General features: G+C 40.0%; 1 protein-coding gene and 1 non-coding gene across 5 annotated transcripts in view; one reads left to right on the forward strand and one right to left on the reverse strand.

Annotated features, from left to right (window-relative positions):
* HSD11B1 (hydroxysteroid 11-beta dehydrogenase 1) overlaps window positions 1–22,136 on the reverse strand; it is a 64,225-nt gene that overhangs the window by 18,467 nt on the left and 23,622 nt on the right. For 3 of the 4 annotated variants that reach the window (XM_047704891.1, XM_047704892.1, XM_047704890.1), the window contains exons 2-5: window positions 9,246–9,359; window positions 8,370–8,500; window positions 7,408–7,519; window positions 7,092–7,277 (exon numbers count right to left, since the gene is read on the reverse strand). In XM_047704891.1, the coding sequence (XP_047560847.1) occupies window positions 7,092–7,277; window positions 7,408–7,519; window positions 8,370–8,500; window positions 9,246–9,333 (517 nt within the window). In that variant the 5' untranslated portion in view covers window positions 9,334–9,359. The remainder of the gene's footprint in view (window positions 1–7,091; window positions 7,278–7,407; window positions 7,520–8,369; window positions 8,501–9,245; window positions 9,360–22,136) is intronic. The other variant, XM_047704893.1, reaches the window with a different exon arrangement.
* On the forward strand, window positions 14,747–14,819 carry TRNAK-UUU (transfer RNA lysine (anticodon UUU)). Its single transcript has one exon. It is a non-coding gene; the product is annotated as a tRNA-Lys (tRNA).

The following is a 22,136-nucleotide window of genomic DNA, read 5'->3' on the forward strand; positions in this document are numbered from 1 at the left end:
GCTCATACTATATATAGTGTTCTCTAAATTACTTTTCTTTCAAGCACTATTTTTATAGTCAGTATGTATAAAAACTTACATAGTATTTCACTGCAATTTAGAAACCTGTCACTAGTGGTGAATATTCAGATTGCTTTCAGTTTTTAAATAACTATAAACAATGTAACGATCATTTACACTGAAGTGGGGGCTCTGCTGTGATGTCCCTAGCCTTGCTTTCCTTGTTCCCTGCCAGAGCCCTGGCATCTGGCACTGTGTGTGGCTCAGAGTGGAGCTGCAATTCATATCCTTTTTTTTTTTTTTTTTAAGATTTTATTTATTTATTTGACAGACAGAGATCACAAGTAGGCAGAGAGGCAGGCAGAGAGAGGGGTGGAGGCAGGCTCCCCGCCGAGCAGAGAGCCCGACGCGGGGCTCAATCCCAGGACCCTGGGATCATGACCTGAGCTGAAGGCAGAGGCTTAACTCACTGAGCCACCCAGGCGCCCCAATTCATATCTTTTGAATAAATGAGAGAAAGTATTTTGTGAACACTTTTGCAAATGTGTGTAGAATAAATTTCTCAGATGTAAAGTTGTGCTCTCTCTCCCCAGACCTGTCTCATCTTGAAGTATCTTAAGTGGACTTCTACTTACTGAAATCAATACTTGTTTCTGCAGGAATTCTCCTTGGGTCAAACCCAACTGTCTAAAGGTCTATATTCACACCATGTCAACTTCACTTTTCACTTTATTCATTTTATACTTAACTGAGTTTCAAAGATATGTCTTTGTCAACATTTGCAACAAGAAGCTCCATATGAAATCAATTAGGTTATTTATTATTAGAAGAGTTTTGCTAACATCTCGATGGGCGGAGGCATGGCAAAACAATTCACAGAATAGAAAATATAAATATCCTGTAAACACATGAAAATGTAATTAATTCACTATTGGCTGGACCTTTATTAAATATCCACTACATGCCATAAGATATAATGTAACAAAAAATGAACACCACTGCTCTCAAAGGGACAGGGACCTCACGTTTCATGTCAAGTGAAACTTATCAGTACTAAACACCTTTTTCTTTTACCTACAAACTTGTCAATTGCCAAGAATTTGTGAACTCTGCAAAGTAGTTGTGAGAGGAATAACTTGTGTCTATACTTGGGGTGGGAACGGGCCATGATGCTCATATTCATCTAAATTTGTTTTTATTTTTGTATATTTTAAAAGTCTAGTCTTTTATTTTTCCTTTCATCTAAAGCAGTTTGGAAAGATGTACCAAAAGCCTTCAAAATGTTTCTATCATTTCATCCAGCAAATCTAGTACTAAGAATTTATTAAGGAAATAATCATCAGCTCAGTCACACATTTACATAGAAGACATTTATTATAGGATTTTTAAAATAGCAAAACATTGGAAGGAACCTAAATGTTTGGCAATAGGAACATAATTGTTTTATATCTCTACCTTTATCTGGAAAGAAATTCTCCAAAATATTGGGATGATTATGGATGATTTTTACTTTGAGTTTTACACTTTTCTTCTTTTTCCAGATATTCATAGAGTGTGTTTGTGTGTGTGCATGTGTGTGTCTGTGTGTGTGTTGATTTTTAAAATTATGAAAACATTTAAGAAAGTTGTTAGGGGCGTTGCTCTTTTCATTACTTTCTGCATGTACTTTATGTCTTTTATGAGAAATTTATTTCAGATATTATTTGCTTCCTATAGTACCTCCTTCTTTTGAATATAATCTTATCTATATACTGACCCTCTTCTTTTTCTTTTTGTTAAGAAAATTCAAGAGGCATGGGCATCTGAGTGGTTTAGTTGGTTAAGCGACTGCCTTTAGCTCAGGTCATGATCCCGGGGTCCTGGGTTGGAGTCCTGCCTGCATTGGGCTTCCTGCTCAGCAGGAAGTCTGCTTTGCTTCTCCCTATCCTCTACCCCCTTCCTAACTTGTACTCTCTTTCTCCCTCTCAAATAAATAAATAAAATCTTTTAAAAAAATTCAAGAGGCAAATTTGAAACTTAAGGACTGCATCTATGTAGAGTCTGATTTTGGCATTATATTCTTTTCTTAAGATCTAGTTTTCTGTATATATATTTTCAAATAGGGTGTATTTGTTCTAAGCCTTCTCAAACTCCTCACAAGTAAATGTAAAGACACGATGGTAGAACTCTCCTCTTTTCACCAAGAGATGCACTGGAAAAAAATCAGTAGTCTAGCAGGCTTAAGTAGACACGAAGACTTGAGCTCTACCCAGCCTTTCAAGGGGGGAAAGGTGGACCAATGGTTGTCATGAATAGCATTATCTTGTTCACAACCTGTACTAAATTGTTAATGTCTTCAGCAAGAAATAATCTTTCCCCCTTGCAGATCTCCACTTGCCCCTTTTGCAGAGCTGGTACAACAATGAACCTGAGGACTAGTCCAACAGGTTCTGTCTCAGTCCTTCAGGTTTGCCTAAACACAACCTCTTGACTTTAGGCTAGCATGGCTCCAGAAATTTTTATGTCCAGGTTGTTGATTCTTCCTTGAATCTTTTTGGCCTTCCTCCAGACATTATAGATGACATATCTGTAAACGCACGTATCTCATTCCCCCCTGCCTCCCTCCAGTCTCCTCAACATAGTCCAAGTCTGCAGCACCACCTCCCTCCTGCCCACTTTAATACCTCTATTTGCATGTATAAACACTTCCACTCACCTTGGAAAGTGTGGTTCCTGAAAATTCTTTCTTTCTTTTTTTTTTTTTTTAAAGATTTTTATTTATTTATTTGACAGACAGAGATCACAAGTAGGCAGAGAGGCAGGCAGAGAGAGGGGGCGAAGCAGGCTCCCCGCTGAGCAGAGAGCCCGATGCGGGGTTCGATCCCAGGACCCTGAGATCATGACCTGAACCGAAGGCAGAGGCTTAACCCACTGAGCCACCCAGGCGCCCCTGAAAATTATTTCTGAGGTAATTGGATTTAAGGGTAAAGATTCACCTTAGAAAAATATAAAATAATTGGGTGAGGGATAAATCACCCCTTACTACTCTAGTTCCTAGACCCCCTTTGCATCCCAAACCTTGACCTTGGCCTTCCTCTCCCCACCACACTCCAAGGCATATCCATACTATTTTGAGGCATCGCCTGCCTTTCAGGAAAAAGTTGGTATGCAGAGCTGAAGGCAGGGATGAGATTAACATCTATATATTCTTGTCTTGATGCAAAACACCATTATGGGTATTCCAAATCCTGTTAGTTGATACATGTCGTTGAGAAACCTGTTTTATTTTTTTCTTCCCTCTTTGTAATGTTGAATTCTTGAAGTAGTTTTAGACCACACAGGCAGCCCTTAACCCTCAAACAGGTTAAGGTCCAACAAGTGACTTCATTCATTGGTTTGAGTGTTCCCACAAAAGCCTTGTCTTATGAGGTATTTGCCCCTGCCTAGTCATCTCATAATATGCCTGAAATACTATACATCTATGTTAAAAAAAAAAAATATATATATATATATATATATATATATATATATATATATATATATATATATGAAGCAATGCTGGAAATGAGTAAACCAGAAAAGGAATACATTTGAATAAGACTTTAAAAAGTAAATACAGAAAGTTAATCTTTTCAAAAGAGGATTTACTTGGAAAATAATGAATAGGTAACCAGAGACACTTAACAGAGCTAGCTGGCAAAGAGAGGTCTGAGGATTCAGGGGCCATTGGCAAGGTCCTCTTATTCCTTTAGTTTTCCATTTTGAATATTTAAAGAAACCCAGAATTGTATTATGTGCAGTTGCACTTCAAAATATGACTTATGTTTTTCTTGATACAGAAGCATCAATATCCCTACACTTAATGTGGGCCTGGTGTGGTTAGCCTTGGTAGAATTTTAAAGCTAATTTTCCAAAATGTATTGGATAAGAGGAAGAGGAAAGGGTCTGGTGAGAACTGACAAGGATTTCATGGGAAGTGAGGTCCCTAGGAGGAGAAGGGGGCAGGAGGACTGCAGGATTTGTCTGTGAGTCCCAAGGGGCTGTAAAGGAGGGGCAGAGCAACAGCCTTAGAAGCTGGATTCTGGCTGTCATGCATGTGACTGATGTGAAGGGCCATCGTTAACAGGGTTCACAGAGCCAAGGGATATGAAAAGGCAGTGACCTTTGCTTTTTGAAAATTGAACCTAAGTCAAGAAGACCCATTTTGATTAATGACCGATAAACTTTTTCCAGATGTTTTCAACTGCTCTTTGCCCAATTCAGTGATTTCTTTTCCAGTCACATTGGAGTAGTAGTATCTCCGTCTCCGTTTGCTTCACAAATACCATCTAGGCATTCTCCTTCTGTGCTTTCCCTTGCCCCACTGTGTCCCGCACTGCTGCCGGATGGAAGGGGTTTTGTTTTCATGAAAGACCTCAAATCTGGAGAGATCAAGTCTGGAGTGCGAGTTTATGGCGTGCAGTAGACCCATGGGGTGGCCTGGACGGACTCCCGCCTTCTGATCTTATATCAGATATAGATATGCCTTATCTTGGCATGGGTGATGAGGGAGAGAGACACCCCTAGTTACTTGTTAACATCGGTGTGTTTTGTAGAACTAGAACCCCTGGTTTTCAGTTGGACACAAATCCACTCTGAATAAAGACCACAATGGCCGCCAGCTGTCGTAGAAGACTTTACAGACTTTCAGGTTGTGTCCTTCTCTCTCCATTTTCTGTAGCTAGAATTCTGATATGCTAATATCAGACCTGGACATATGGGGGGGGGGATAACGCCCTAGGGATGGCAGCTCTGAGACAGAGAGTTTCCTGGACAACTTTGTGGGACAGATCAACTGTATCAGTCTTAGACTGCTTACTCCAGGCTGTTCTATAGAGAGGAAGGATAGATTTTGATTTGTGCAAGCCAGTGTAAATGTGAGTGTTTGTTATAGTAGCTCAACTCATGGCCAAACTAGCACGTGGTGGAAGGAGGGGAGACGAATCAATGTAACTAGATATTATATATATGTAAAAACTTGAGCAGTAGGCACCCCAAACATGGGTAGATGCGGACTGTAAGGAAATTCCCAGAGGCAGCGATAGTGTCTCGATGTTAAAGCATATATAAAGCTGAGGCTTTAAAGAATATATTAAAAGTACAAGATTTCTAGGTAATGCAACACCTGGAAATGCACTGGGGATAAAAAACAATCGCTTATCACCATAATTCAATAAATGACTGAATGTATTCCCTGGAAGGAGTGATTAAAAATCCATCCCAATACTCTTTGGCTGACCTTAGGATCAATTTGAGGATTAGCATCCCACATTTGTGGAATTCAGATTTTAAGGAGGAAGGATTAATGAATGTGTTTTCTGAATATTTAAAAAAAATACAGCATAGAACAGAAAAATTCTTCAGTTAGGAAGAGAAAGCAGTGTCTGTACTTTGCAAGTTCACAGACATATTTCAAAGCAAACAGACTGAACTCTGAGCTATACAAACAGCAGATGTGAAGGGTAGTAGTTCCACTAGATTTCCATCTCTGAGTCCACACACTTTATGAAGCGACTTTTGGTAGGCATTGAAGATGTGTGGAAGCAGAAGTTATCAGACTTTCATCATGTCTTTGGACTTCTACAGGAATTCTTGCTCCTTCTGAGAACACTAAGACATTGTCTACGTTATAGAAAGTTCAATTTCTCTAGGCAAAGATGAAGCACACTCTTTGCCTAGAATGGGTATATTATTTAATCAACTTAAATCATTAAAGCCACCTAAACTATGACTGATGTGAGGGTTTTGGCCAATGCCCTCGGATGGATTGGGGATGTGCCCAGCACCCTCCCACTCAGTATGCATCCGGAAGCTCTCCTTCCTTTCAGCCTGGAGAGAGGCTGTGTCTGGGGAGGGGTGCGGAGTCTGTGTTGTCTGGGAAGCGCAGGGATGCATATCAATCCCTCCGTTTGGCGGGTAGCACAGACACACTGCCCTTTTATCCCGTCACTATGCGGGCCTTTCCTGTCCAGGAAATAAAATTCTTTACAACATCGATGGTGTTCTTAGTTACAGTAACAGCTCATAGTAGTTTGTGAAATACTTAAGAATTACAAAGTCTGCAGGTTATTTGTTTTTACTTTGCCAGGAACCACATTTAGAGTGCAGATTTTAATCCTGGTGTTTGCCACATCCTTCTGACTAATCAACAAGTAGGTGTGGGACTTCTCTCCTGGACTCGGGACAAAACAAACTCCCGAGCTGGAAAATCTCTAGCTCTTTATTGGGGATAACGTCTGATACTACCACCATCCAAAGAGTCAATGATCTTTCTTGATCATACAGTGTTCTCTTCATGAATATATCTCTGTACACACTCTCTCCCTACCCTCCTGGTGTTTCAATAGCACTCTTAAGGTAATAAGTTCAGATTTTGAAGAACACTCCCAATTTAGGCAGATCTGCTAATACAGTGTATTTGTTTCTGTTCTTCATTTCATTTTGCCTGAGCCTGACCCGCGTACCAGACACATCTATGTTAAAATATTCCACTTCTCAGTTCTACCTTTATATCAACTAACTTCACCAGCCTATAGCTTTTGGTCATGGCAGAAGCAAAATCCTATCCATCGTGACCAGGTCTCTCCCTTAGGATCAAGATGAGCTGTATCTCCCCCAATCTCTCTATGTCCCTTTAGACTTCTGTTTGTAGATCACAAACCACCAAGTTTGTTTGAATTACTGCTCTTTCTCTGTTCCTTCCAGGAACCTTGCAGCCCATCTGCCTTGAACAGCCCCTTATTTCTTATGGTCCCACTTGTTCTTCACAGTGTCTCTTTCACTCAGCACATGTGCTTCTCACTGTATTGACACACTCAAGCCTCACACTCATATGCCTACTTCCTCATGCACAGGAGCAAGCCGTGAATCAGCTTTTGCTTAGTATCACTGGGAAGATTGATCGACTGGTTTATTGATTGATTTTGCACTGTGAACATTTAAAATTCTAGTTTATATAGTATTACTCCTCTGCATGGAAATGGACAAAACTTCACATTCACTGTAGAGCCCCCAACACCACCACTGGCACGTCTCCCACTCCTGCCTTCCATACTGGTCTCAGCCCCACTCACCAGCCTTCGAGGAGACGACCACAATGCTTCCATTGCTCTGCTTCAGCATGGGCAAAGCAGCAACGCTCAGGACCACGTAACTGAGGAAGTTGACTTCCATGCTTCTGCGCACGAGGTGGATATCACCACTAAATAGATTCATAGAAGTGTTGGTGATGTGGTTGAGAATAAGCATGTCTAGTCCCCCTGCAAGAGATGGCTGTGTTGAGAGAAACCATCCGGGGGGATACCTTTCCTCCCATTCTCCCCCTCCCCAAAGCTCCCTGGTGACCCTTAGAACAGAGTCCAGAAGAGGAGGGAGGAGAAGCAGCCTCACCCATGAGCTTTCCAGCTTGGGCAACAAATTGCTCTGCAAAGGTCATGTTCTCCATGGAGCCAGCAATGTAGTGTGCTGAGGCTGCTCCAAACTCCAGGCAGTGGGATACCACCTGCGGGGATATGGTAGCGATGGTGTCAGTCTTGGCTGCAGACTTTGGGGGCAATCTCTTAAGTAATGGGGGTTTAAAAGGAAGTTGCTCACAACCCTGTTTTGGTAAGAATGGTAGGGATATATGTGCACGAGTGTGAGTTCAGTGAGTGTGTGCATTGCTAAGTGCCACCCGACACAATCTTGGCCCTCTGTCGGAAGTATTTCAGCGACGGTGTAAGTAAAGAAATCATCACTGTGCTGGGGTTTAAGTTCATGACTTGTGCTTATGAGTTTCTGTGAATAGATGTATGTGAATCTATTCTTGGTGTGGATGCTAGTCTCCGTGTGAGTAGCCCTAAGTTTGTGAATGTTTATATCCTTGGGTTTGTAAGTCTGAGTATATGAGAAAGCATGTGTCCGAGAGTCTGAATGGGGATGAGAATATGAATTCATGAGTAGGTACTAGAATTTTGGTCTCTGAGCACTTATCTATATATCCATGATCCCAAATGTAAATGTGTGTGCATAGGCATGTCTGTGAGAATAGATACATAGATAGGTAGATAGATAGAGAGAGAGAGATAGATGTGTGTGTGTGTGTGTGTGTGTGTGTGTGTGTGTGCATAGGAATCAAAGCTTAAATGCATTCTCTTTATATTCCTGTGGGTGTTTGAACCTGTGTGTGTGTGTGTGTGTGTGTGTGTGTGCGTGCGCATAGGAATCAAAGCTTAAATGCATTCTCTTTGTATTCCTGTGGGTGTTTGAACCTGTGTGTGTGTATGTGTGTGTTTGTAGGTGTGTATGGCTGTGCCAGTTTCTGTGTGTTGGCATGTGTATGTGACATGTGTCCGTGGGTGCAGAACCCTCACCTTCTTTAGCATTTCTTTAGACCTTGCTGTCACCACCACATGGGCTCCCATCTTTGCCAGATGATAGGCCATCTGTTCTCCAATCCCCTTGCTGGCCCCTGTGACAATCACTTTCTTTCCTTGGAGCATCTCTGTGAAACCCAAAAGGAAGTGAGGGCCATACCCAAGCCAGCAGCAGTCTTCCTTCCACTCTGGATGTGGACAACCTTACCTCAACATCTAAAGATTATGAGCCCAGACCAACTTTTCTCAAACTGCAAAATCAATGAAGGAACAGTTCAAGTCTTTCATAAACATGCTCTGAAACGGAGGCTTAGGTTGATTGCTCAAAACAAGCCTTCTTGCTGTCCTTCTTACAAATATCCATAGACGGAGGCTTCAGCTAAGACACTGGAGTTCCAGACATTTCTGGACTACCCAATTTTACTCAGTTGAAATAAGACTCAAAAAGTCATCAAAACACATGTGCTCATAGAAATTCCAGGGATTTTCCCCTCGCTACTATTTAGTCATCAACTCCAGAGTCCTTTCTGGTCTCCCACTTATCAGTCCCTCCTTAGAGCCCGATTATCTGCCTGTGCTGTAAATTTTGGAATTACCCTCATTTTTTGTAGGGAATCTGAAATTGCTTTCCATGAAGGGTGCCAAATAAAGCATGGACTATTTGGCAGTCTGTTGGTGACATGCTTACCCCTCCCCACACTGCTATTATCCATATCCTTCCATGTCTGGAAGACACAGAAATACAGTCCCACCTCAGGGTTCCTCTTGTTCAGCAACTTTGGGGTTCAGGAACTCATCCTGATCCTCAGAAACCCTCCAGCCACCCCTGTGTTTTTTATCTCTTCCTCCCACATTAGATACATTGGTACTTACCTGGTCTGAATTCCTCATTCGCGGAATAGTAGTAGTAGGCCAAGAAGAACCCCAGAATGGGGGGGAGATATTTTTTCATGAAAGCCATCAGAGAGATACCTGGCCCGAGGAGCCCTGTAGGACACACAGAGAGAACCTACAGAGCTTTCTACAACCTCCTAGGCAGGCAGCAGCCTCCGAATTGTGACATCAGGGACGGGGGAGGCTGGAGTCGTCTCCGGCAGTGCTAGCCAATTTCCCTGTCAGAGCCGTGATTGGCTTTGGGTGGGTTCCCATTCGTCCCTGGCAGCCTGTGTGGTGGATTTCATAATGGACAATGTTTACTCCATTTCATTGAGCAAGAAGAGACTTCCAGATGGCCAAGCTCATGACTGTACAGAACTGGATTCCTGAACATCCCTACCCAGGGCCCATCTTCTTCTTAACACCATTTATGCCAAGAATCAACGGCTTTTCAAAAATGGTATGTCAAAGGCAGAGAGCAAGTGTGTGCGGGGCTTCTGGGGAAATGTGAGTAATAGCAAATTCAAGCCAAATTCAAGCCCAATCTCACTCTTGGCCCCACCTCCCAGTCGGAAGCAATTAAAAATAACAGCACAAAACAGAAAAATAAGCTTAAGAAAAAAAATGTGCACATCTTGGTGGGGAAAAAAAAGCAAACAAGTCCTATAAGCCCCACACTCAAGTTCAATGAACAAGTATTACAACATCAAAGGGGAATGCAAGCCAGCCAGAACCCAGATGGCGGGAAACCCACGACCGGTTCAGGACTCTCAGGCAAGTGCAACGGAACGTACACTTATTACTTTAACAGCAAATAAAAGAAGAAATAGCGAGTGCCAAAAACCAAAACAAAACAAAAAGGCACTACGCTATTAAATTGGGTCTTGTAAATGCTACAGAGGAACAATATACATGAAGATGTAAGGAAGAGGGGATCTGGCCCAGGAGCAAACAGAACTGGCACCGTTGAAGCAGAATTAGCCCGCAAAGCCCACATCCAGCTAAAGACTGATCTAGTAACAATCAAAGGGCCAGAGGGGGAAACCCCTAGTAATTTAGAATTATAGAAATAACCACAGAAATATAGAAATAACCACTTTGGTATGTTTGTAGCAAGAATTCAGCAAGCAACTATCCTCCAAAAGAGAATTTAAGGTATATTATTGTTAAGTTTTTCAACTTCAAACCAACTAACCAACCATAAAAATTCCCCCATCACAGAGGAAATATAGAATTCTTCAAATTATAATTAGAGTTGAGAAAACCATGGTAGTGTTAGGATAAGAATGGGTACCAGCGTTTTGGGAGGAAGAATATGGGTTAAGGGTGGGGATCAGGGGATTCACACAAGATTAAGAGAAATTGAGTTATAACCCCAAGTACAGTGTATGGAAACATGCACTGAGTTTTCACTTCGGAGTAAGGGAAAATAATTTAAGACCCAGAGGAGATGAAATAATTTGTCAACAAAGGCTCACAGCTGTGAAGTTCACTTCCTGAAAACAATGGAGATTTGACAACTGTTGAGGGCTAGCTAGAGCTCAAGGTTTATGGAGGACAAAATAGAAAAAAAAAAAAAAGAAAGAAAATTCAAGTGGGAAATTACATTATATCCTGACAGAACTATAAGATATATATGCATAATTTTATAAAGGGCTTTATGCTGCCAAGACATGTTACAGACTAGACCATTTTCATCTCCAGATGGAAGGAAATTTAAAGTTCTACTTTCTTAGTACTATCCTATTAATAGCAAAATTATAGAAAACAATGAAAAGTTACTTTAAAATATGATGCTGCTGAAATGGTGAGAAAGATAGACAGAGGGGTGCCTGGGTGGCTCAGTGGGGTAAGCCTCTGCCTTTGGCTCAGGTCACGATCTCAGGGTCCCGAGATAGAGCCCCATGTCTGGCTCTCTGCTAAGCAGGGAGCCTACTTTCCCCCCCTCTCTCTGCCTACTTGTGATCTCTCTCTGTCAAATAAATAAATAAAATTTTTAAAAAAAGAGAGAAAGTTGGACAGATGAGGGAAGTTTATTTTCTGATTAAAAAAAAAAAGGACTTTGGAGTGCCTGGGTGGCTCAGTCATTGGGCATCTGCCTTTGGCTCAGATCATGATCCCAGGGTCCTGGGATCCAGCTCTGCCTCAGGCTCCCTGCTCAGTGAGAACCCAGCTTCTCCCTCTCCCACTCCCGCTGCTTGTCTTCCCTATCTCACTGTCTCTGTCTGTGGAATAAATAAATAAATAAAATAAATAAATAAATAAATAAAATAAAATAAAATAAATTAAAAAAAAAGACTTTAAGATGCACTACAAGAAAGCATATTTAAGGAAAGCAAAAGTAAAGATAAAAGATAAAACTGCAGGGCGCCTGGGTGGCTCAGTTGGTTAAGCAACTGTCTTCAGCTCAGGTCAGGATCTTGGAGTCCTGGGATCGAGTCCTGCATTGGGCTCCCAGCTCCATGGGGAGTCTGCTTCTCTCTCTGACCTTCTCACCTCTCATGCTCTCTCTCACTGTCTCTCTCTCAAATAAATAAATAGAATCTTTTTTTTTAAATAAAGATAAAACTGCAGGTGATAGAACATAAAACAAATCCATCAACTATTGCTGATTTTTGGCTGAACTAAAAAATGAAGTCCACATTGTGCTGCTCAAAAGACCCATGTAGATATAAACAGGCACAAAAGAAAACACAGTTTAATAATTAGTTATTGTGCTAGAGAATAAGGATACAGAGAAAGCATTCAATTAAGTAATTTTCATGAACTAGATGAAACAGTTTTTTGTTTGTTTGTTTTTTAGATGAAACAGTTTTTATCCGATAAAATGCATTTGTGAGAAACGAGGACACCATGTAACAGTAGATGATATATGAAGTCTTAGCAGTTCTCCAAATTTTTGGTCTTGGAATCCCTTTACAATCTTTAAAAATTACCGAGGCTCTCCATTTTTGTCTAGAGGCAGACCTTGGAGATACTACAGGTTCAATTCCAGACCCCCACCAAAAAGCAAGTATTACAATAAAGTGAGTCCAATGAGGTTTTTGGTTTCCCAGTACATGTAAAAGCTATGTTTACACTATACCGTAATCTATTTAGCGTGCAATAGCATGACATCTTTAAAATATCTATACTTTAATTAAGTTCTTTATTGCTGAAAAATGCTAACCATCCTCTGCGTTTTTCGCTAGTTTTCATCTTTTTGCTGGTGGAGGGTCTTCCCTCAATGCGGATGGCCGCTGAGGGGTCAGGGTGGTAGTTGCTGGCGGCTGGGTGGCGGTGGCAATTTCTTCAAATAAGACAACTGTAAAGTTCGTCACGTTGATCGTTCCTTTTTTTGTGAATGACTTCTCGGTAGCATATAATACTACAGAAAGAAGTAGAACTTCCTTCAAAACTTGGTAGTCAAGACTCTGAAACCCTGCTGCTGCTTTATCAACTAAGTTTATGCAATATTCCAAATATTTTGTTATTTCAAAAATCTTCACAGCACCAGGAATAGATTGCTTCTTATGAAACCACTTTCTTTGCTCCCACATAACAAGCAACTCTTCCTCCATTAAGTATTCTCATGAGATTGAAGCAATTCACCCATCCCTTCAGGCTCCACTGCTAATTCTGGTTCTCTTGCTGTTTCCACCACATCTGCTGTTACTTCTTCTACTAAAGTCTTGAACGCCTCAAAGTCATCCATGAGTGTCAGAATCGCCTTCTTCCAAATTCCTGTTAGTGTTAATATTTGAACCTCTCTCCATGAATCATGAGTGTTCTTAATGGCACTAGAATGGTGAGTTCTTTCCAGGAGGCTTTCAATTTACTTTGCCTAGATTCATCAGAGAAATCATTATCTATGGCAGTTATAACTTTATGAAATGTATTTCTTTAAAAAATTATTTATTTAAGGGGGGGGAGAGAGACAGAGACAGCATGGGCAGGGGGAGGGACAGAGGGAAAGGGAGAAGCAGGCTCCCTGCTGAACAGGGAGCCCAATGTGGGGCTTGATTCTAGGACCCTAAGATCATGATCTGAGCCGAAGGCAGATGCTTAAACAGACTGAGCCACCTAGGTATCCCAAAATGTATTTCTTAAATAAAAACACTTGAAAGTCAAAATTACTCCTTGATCCATGGGCTGCAGAATGGATGTCGGGTTAGCAAGCATGAAAACAGCATTAATCTAATTCTATGTCTCTATCAGAGCCCCTTGGGTGACAAGGTGTATTGTCAACGGACAGTAATATTTTGAAAATAATTTCTTTTTTCTGAGTAGTAGGTTTCAACGGTGGACTTAAAATATTCTGTAAGTGGGTGAGCTGTCATCCAGGCTTTGTTATTCCGTCGCTGGAGCACAGGCACAGTAGATTTAGCATCATTCTTAAGGACCCTAGGATTTTCAGAATGGTAAATGAGCACTGGCTTCAACTTAAAGTCACCAGCTGCATTAGCCCTTAACAAAAGAGTTAGCTTGTCCTTCGAAGCTTTGAAGCCAGGCATTGACTTTTCCCCTTTAGCTGTGAAAGTCCTTAGGTGGAATCTTCTTCAGATAGAAAGCTGTTTTGTCTACACAGAAATCTGTTGTTTACTGTTGCCATCAGTAATTATCCTAGCTCAATCTTCTGGGTAACTTGCTGCTTCCCCTTGAACTTTTAGGTTATAGAGATGGCTTCTTTCCTTAAACTTCATGGGCTAACCTCTGCCTCTTCTGCAGCTTCCTCACCTCTCAGCCTTCATGGAATTGAAGAGTTTGAACTTCCATCCAGACCACTCATATCAGTAATAAGGCCGTTTCACTTTCTTAAGCAGCACTGTTCATTTCCTTCAAGAACGTTTCCTTTGAATTCACAACTGGTCCAGCTGGTACAAGGACACCAGCTCTCAGCCTACCTTGGCTTTTGACTCACCTTCTTCACTAAGGTTCATCATTTCTAGCTTTTGATTTAGAGTGAGAGATGTGTAACTTTTTCCTTCACTTTTTCCTTTCACCTGAAAGGCCACTGTGGGGTGATTTGTTGGCCTAATTTCAATATTGTGTCTCAGGGAATAGGGTGGCCTGAGGGAAGGGAGAGAGATGAGGGAACAGCCAGTTGGTGAGGTGTCGGAACACTATTTATTAATTTCATCATCTTACATAGGCACAGTGTGTGGAGCCCCAAAACAGTTATAATAGTAATGTCGAAGATCAGTTATCATAGACCACAACAAATATAATAATGAAAAAGTCTGAAATATTGTGAGAATTGTCCAAGTGTAACACAGAGACACAAAGTGAGCAATGTTGCTGGTAGACTTGCTTGATCCAGGGTTGATGTAAACCTTCAGTTTATAAAAACACAATATCTAAAAACACGACACTACACAACACAACACAACACAACACAACACAACACAACACAACACAGTACCTGCAAAGCAAATAAAGCAAAATGCAATAAGATGAAGTGTGCCTATATGTGGTTTTACTATTGATATTGATATATTACAAATTGGGACTGAGGGGGCACCTGGCTGGCTCAGTTGGTAGAGCATGTGACTTTTGATCTTGGGGTTGTGAGTTCAAGCCCCATGTTGGGTGTAGAGATTACTTAAACCTTTTTTTTTTTTTTTAATTAGTGGAGACTCCTTTAAAAGAAATTAGGACTGAGATTTTTTTTTTTTTAAAGTAAGCTCTGAGCCTAATATGGACTCAGCTTGAACTCATAACCCTGAGATCAAGTATTCCATGCTCTACCAACTGAGCTAGCCAGTCACCCAAGACTGAGAACTTTTTTTTAACTCAAGAATATATAAGTGTACATGTATTATGCTTTGTATTATCACACATCCTGTAGCTTCTAGGAAACTTATGAAAGAATAAGAAAAAAAGCAAATGATGTCTTAGCATGATTATGAAAATAGTGGACCTTTCAAATCCCCAAAAGGGTCTCAGAGATGCATTACTGCCACACTTTGAACAGATTATGTAATAAACATTGATCCAAGGCATGTCCATATCTTCATGCCTGATTCTCTTATTAGCTTATAAACTCCTGGAGGATGTGGACTGGATCTTTTTGTCTTTGTTTCTTTCCATCTCCCCCTAGCCCTGCTCCAAAATAGACATTCAATGAACTTTGCTGTTTTAGTATATCTGAGATGCTGCAGCAATGAGAAAATTGCTGTATTTCTGCAGCCTGATTTATCCAGGGAAATCACTGGAACTCAGCATTCTGGTTAGAATCTTTAGCCCCACTTCCTACTCCTTTTCTAGTGGTTCTCAACAAAATAACAATAAATAAATAAATAAATAAATAAATAATAAATAAAACAAAAGGAAATATGAGTGTTTCACCTAGCAATTGTTTGGAGTCATATTTTTCACCATTCAAGTAAAATTCCTTTCACTGCCATGGCAACGAAGCTAGCTGTTCACTCCACTCCTTGATGCTGGCCCACATACACTTTAGAGCAGGCTTCCCATGGAATGCCTAAACACAACCTGGCAGTTTTAAAAAACGCAAAGTGGGTCCTTCTCAGCTGGAGGCACATGTCGCAGCCCAGCAAGGAATTCTGATTTGATCATTCTCACCTGAATATATGGGTCAAGAAGTAAGAAGGTGAGAAGAGGAGGACATTGAATGGGAAAGTAACTATAAGGAATGGGCCAGATCTGATAGGACTAATATATTAGTGGGTGGAAGTACTGTGAGGAGGGGCAGCCAAAGAGGAATTTCCATGCATTTGGCACTTGGCATAAGATGTGGATATTTGGCATAAGATGTGGCTCATGAAAGGTGCACCTGTCATTTCTGAGGCAGCAGCAGCTATGGGGGGTTTTCAGGACTGTTTAGGAGCTTTGTTAAGTGGTCTCTTCTTTTTGAAAACTAACCCCACCAGGGGAAGGGTGGGAAGACTTCAGAGTAAAAGGTGGGTGAACCCTTTCATTTTGGAGATTCTCCCTTCCCTGGGAAAACACCGACAACATGCTGAAACAGGAAAGGAGCTTATCATATTAAAATGCATAAAATTCTCCCTTTCTCTTTACCTTTCCCACCCATCCAGTTTCTCAGGTCTGATTTTTTAGGAACTCAATCTGCGCACGGCTGCCACAATTTGTTCCAAGTTATGGACACAACCACCACTTTATATCATTATATCTAATAACACAGTTTCCTTCTAATAGCACATTTCCCCCTTTCTCCCCCCCACCCGCCCCATATATCTAATGAGGGGTGGGGGAGAAGTTCTTTGTCAACCCTTCTGCATGACCCTACTCCTAAGGGACAGATTTTTCTCATCTTTTCTAACTAATGGATTCTCAAAGTCAAGGAAAATGAACTAGAGATGGGATAAACTGCCCTGTGTATGCTGTTGTCCTGCCCTCACCTGTCACATATGGTCTGTGGCCAGGAGAATGTTGGGGCAGACTACCTGGAATCCATTTGTGTGGGAGAGCCAAGATCCTCTTGGGAAAGAACAGGTACCTGATGAGGCCTGAAGCGTGGTCTGATCCCTGCCCCTCAGTGGGAGTGGGGCAGAGACAATTCTAAACATGCTGTAGTTGCAGTTTTTCAGGTTTTTCCTTTGGCCTAATTCCCATGGATTTGCATCTGAGCATGGAGGAGAGACAGGGCCCACCTACAGTAAGTGAAAAAGTTATTCTCTGGCAACTTTGGTAAAGCAGTGGTAGCACATGAGGAGCAGTGGAAGAAGCCCACACAGCTCACACTTTTGGCCTTTGGCCCATCCTGTGTTTTTTTCTTGGTCATTCAGTCCAGCTTTCAGGAAGCACATCAAGGTGGCATGGCAGCCTCATCTGGGTGGGTTTCCTTAGGGTTCACATGCCTTCAGCATTAGAGAGAAGCCACTTCCCTTTGGTGGGAAGCAGGTTTGCCAGATTAACAAATTGAAATACAGGACACCCAGTTAAAGTTGAACTGCAGAATATGTTTTTTAGGATATATATAATCAATAAATATATATAAACTATGGATATATGTATATATTTATACACACACAACAAATACATTTTGGGGCTATGTGTTAGAGAGGAAAATTTTTCCTCTGCTTTTTAAGGTTCTTCTAGCTGGTCTAAGAATCAAATCGACTTAAGACAGATTAACAGGAGAAAGTAAAAACTAAAGTTTAATAACATGTATGCCTCCTATATACTTGGGAGAGATCCAGGGAAACTAACACCCTGAAAAGGCTGAAGCTATCCCTGAAATACTATCTCTAGCTAAAGACAAAAGATGTTGTGTGTGGGGAGTCAGCTATAAGTTACCAGGAAAAGCATAGTAGTCAAGTGTAAGGTTATTATGCAGATTTAAGTCCCTGCTTTCTCCATTGATAACAGTTTCTAGAATATTTAGAGTCACCTCCTTGCTCCCGGTACTGAAGGATACACCCTTACAAATCGAGATTTTTCCCTTATACATGTAAATGTCTCTTACAAAAAGGTAACTTCTACTTGTTTTTCAGAGCTTCTCTTGTGCCCGCAGTTTATTAAAAATAACCAAATTAGAATAATCAATGTGTGAAAAAGACATATCTTGGGGTGATACAATTTACCTCCCTACAACAGAATGGGATATACTTATACTAAAACAGTATTCATTGTTTATCTGAAATTCTGTGTTTTATCTGGCAATCCCAGAAGTGGCACAGAGCTTTGGGAACACTGGGATCCTGGGCCTTAGGTGTCAACAAAACATTCTTGACCATGGCTATTGATAGCAGAGGTCAGACTGCCTCATCCACTTTCATACAATGAAAACCAGCAGCCTGGCCAGAGACAGCCCCCAAAAGGGCCCTAAGTAGGAAGGAGGAAAAGGGATATACATGCCCTATGGTGGCTGAAAGGAGATTTCACCTGCTAACATTTATTTAGTACTTACTATGGGTCAGGTCCTATGAATGAAAAGCAAATAAAATGCTTTCTAAGTCTAAGTGCTGTCTAAGAAGACAGACAGGGAAGCAAATGAAATGTATAAAGAGTTACTAGTGATATGATAGAAGTTTGTGGTGGAGGCTGTGGAGGACATGAAGAATTTCCTCTGCTCTTCAAAGTCGTTCTAGCTGGACTCATCATCAAATTGAGAAAAGACAGATTAATGGGAGATTAATGTAACAGTTTTGTACATATGGGGTATCCACAAACATGGAATTCCAAAGACAGTGAGGCAACATGAGGCTTATATGAGCTAAGGAGAGGGGTAGGAGTCTGAGGATACAAAAGATGGGGGGGATCATTAGCAGATGGGTGAAAGGAGATGTTTGGAAAGCAAAGATTGCCCCATTATGCAGATTAAGTTTCTTAGGTAAAGAGGAATCTCCCCTCTAGCTCTCTTCTGGGTAGAAGCAGGGAGTTGAGGGGGAGATAAAGAGCTTTTTCTGAATCTGCTGGGTTTTGACTGCTTTTAACTCAAAATAATGTTCAAGCCAAAGTGGCCCATCTTGGGGCAGTCCTCAGTTCCGTCCTCTGAAACTTTCCTGGCATTTCACACATTAAAAGTTGAGCCTATAGATTGTCTAAGCTCACTGAACCAGTCTCAGCAATAGGTCAGTTTAGTTCAAATCATTTCAGGAGGTGGTATTTTGAGGTGTGTCCTCAAAGTTAGGCCTATGGTTCAAGCAATGAGGTATTAAATAAGAGGCATTTCGATGAAAACAAACAAAAAACAATGGTTAATGATTGAATCAAGTTATAAACCAGTTTCTGAATTCTGAGGGAAAATTTCTCTGAGAGAAAATTTCTAGATGTCAAGCTTGAAGCATCTTCAAATAGTGTGACAGCAGCCAGTGACAGATTTTCCTGGTTTGTAGTTTGAATGTCTTCGGTGATATTTTTGCCCACAAAGCAGCAGGCCTGAAGACTGCCTATATGTGAGCTGTTGTGGTGACTTCTCTGAAGTTTATATCAAGTTGTTTGTACTTAGTTTGCAGGGCTTCAGGACAAACGGCATTTTAGTTCTCAAATGAATCTAACTCAGGATATGGGAGAAAAATAAAAAACTTGACTTTGCAGGGTTGTAGCCAGGTATTGGAGGACACTGGAAGAAATCAGGTTCTGGTCTAGTTTATAGTGAACAGTATCAGAATCTATATTTGCTCAGGTCTGTTGTTGAAACCTATTTTCTCTCTACAGTCACCCCGATTTCTACCAAAGATAGCCAGACTAATAATTTGTTTACAAAATAAGTCTAGTTTCAAAAACAAGCAAGCAAGCAAACAAACAAAAAACAGTTGACCTGATTATTTACCTAAGTGCAGCAAGAATACCAGCTGGCCACAAAGGCTTTTTAAAAACCTGCTTTGCGGGCACCTGGGGAACTCAGTGGGGTTTAGCCTCTGCCTTTGGCTCAGGTCATGATCTCAAGGCCCTGGGATTGAGCCCCGATTCAGACTCCCTGCTTCCCCCTCTCTCTCTGCCTGCCTCTCTGCCTACTTGTGATCTCTCTATCTCTCTCTGTCAAATAAATAAATAAATCTTAAAACAAAACAAAACAAAACCTGCTTTGGGGCACCTGGCTGGCTCAGTTGGTGGACTGTACAACTCTTGATCTCAGGATCATGGGTTTGAGTCCCATAGGGGTTGTAGAGATTACTTAAATAAATAAAACATAAAAAATAAAAACTTGCTTTGCTGAAAGTTTTCATGAGGTATCTAGATTGAATTCTTAATCTTTTGATGCCAGAGACTAAGTCAAATATTGTCATCAGACTTTGCCTGCAATACTTGTGGACTTGGGTTAATTCCTCTCTTCTTGAGGTCCCCCAAATATCCTGAGGTTCCTGTACCTGCTACAAAGTGACTTTACTCACCGAATAGCCTGCTGGGAACTCTGAAAGCAAGGTACCAGGCTGATATTTCCAAGGGACTTTATTGGCTCCATAAAGTCAGCCTTAGTTCCTTAAAGTTGTGGGGTCCTATCTATCTGGTCTAAGTATGTCTAGAAATATGAAATTTCAGTCAAAGTCTTGGAAATATAACCAATGTTTCCAATTTCCTTGTATCTTGTTACAAGGAGAACAGTTTCTTAGTAAACTTATGCAAGTAAATATATTGCCTTGAAAATATAAAGAACACTCACTGAGAGCTTTTAAATTCTGGAGGGACAAGGTACGGAGGAAAAGATAAATGTTTCAATTCTGATTACAAAGGTATAATTTCTCACACTGCTATAGGTGAGTGAGCTTAAGAGAAAAAGTTTCCTGAAATCTGGAAAAACAAAATATTTAAAAATGTCATCAATGGTGTAAACAAAAAGTCATAAAAATGATAGTTGTCTTCTTCATTCAGTCCCCAAGTTGTTAACTCTTTGATTCCAGTTTTACCACTAGTTTTGGAAATTCTTACCTAGTTCAATTTTACAATCTTAAGGTTATCAGAATTTTTTTCTCAGTCTCACTTAAGATGAAAAATACATTGGCAACAGCATTGAAATGAAACAGTAACTTTAAATGAAAAGACTTACAAATGACCAGGGTTAAAGATCTGATTAGACTTCATTACAATGCAATGGACAGAGAAATTTGGTTATTTCTGACACACAACACTCCAAGAAGATAACATACCAGGACGTCAGATTTCTAGGAGTTTCATACAATTTTTAGAACACTTAGTTTAATAAAATATCTATATAAATGTAACCCAAGAGGGTTTAGTAACACTTATTTGACAGTGCTTCCCATGTAATCTAACATGCCAAATAAGCCTACTTAATTTAATTTCTTACAAAATCTTTGAAATGTTCCAGGAGTGCTCTGGTCAAAAGATTTCATTTTAGAATTTCATTTTGGGATCATAATTATTATGAAACATTATTTTATTATGTATTTAACCAAATTGACAATAGAAGATTTCAAAGGAAAATACAAAAGGTTAAATAGTTGTAAGCAAAATTTAGCCTTTTAAATAGTAAGACTCAGTTTTCTTAAGTAATCAGACTTGATAAATGTAGGAAATTATTTTGGGAAAACACAGAGTGCTTGTTTTCTAGGCAGGTAACTTTAAAGGTGAAGAAAAACTTTTGTTTGCCACTTCTTATTAAGAGCAGACCAATAGTTCAAGAAAACTTTGTCCTTTTACCAAAGAGAAAGACAAAATTTTAATTTTGTGTCAATGTGTTTTTAATATTAAAACTCATCTATTTACTTAAATCGACTCTAATCTTAGCCAGTACTGATCACACATAAAATTCCTTTCCAGATTTCTTTTCCATAAACCTGCAACATTTTTACACTCGGATTTTGTCCTAAGTCTTCCCTCTTTAAATAACCAGCTTCACTTTAGGACAAAATTACTTTCTTTTCCCTCAACAAAAATGTGTTCCCATTCCTCATGCTTCTTCTTCTTCTTCTTCTTCCTTTTTTTTTTTTTTTATCCCCAGACACACATCTTACTTTCCTTGCATACAAAGTTATTTCCTTTATTATTTTCAGTAATCTTAATTATATTTATTAAAAATTTTCTCTTAGAAACCTTTATTTCTAAAGAAATCTAAGTAGTAAGCAATTTGTGAACTGTTATACCAGTCTTCTTTAGGTTGGCAAATTTATGAACATATTTTAAAATTTTTAGAAGTGTGTGTTTTTCATAGTACAACCCTTCAATAAAGCACAAACCATGTTTACTAGCAGACCTGAATTTATCGTTAGTTTCTCTGTAATTAAGCAAAACTAAATAAACCAATGTTCAGTACTTAATCTTTTATTATTTTATCTTGTTTGGAAATGATCTAGATATTTAACAAATTTAACAATGTATCATTTAACTTAGAAAAACTTTGTAAAGCTTCAGGTTATTAAAGATTTTGGAAGCTATTTAAAAGTTTACCTACAAACCTTTTCTCTTTTTACATCCATTTAATTTACTTGTTCTTAACAATTGTGTTTAGATTACCCACAAAAC

Source organism: Lutra lutra, chromosome 15, assembly GCF_902655055.1.
Source record: "Lutra lutra chromosome 15, mLutLut1.2, whole genome shotgun sequence".
Lineage (NCBI taxonomy): Eukaryota > Metazoa > Chordata > Mammalia > Carnivora > Mustelidae > Lutra > Lutra lutra.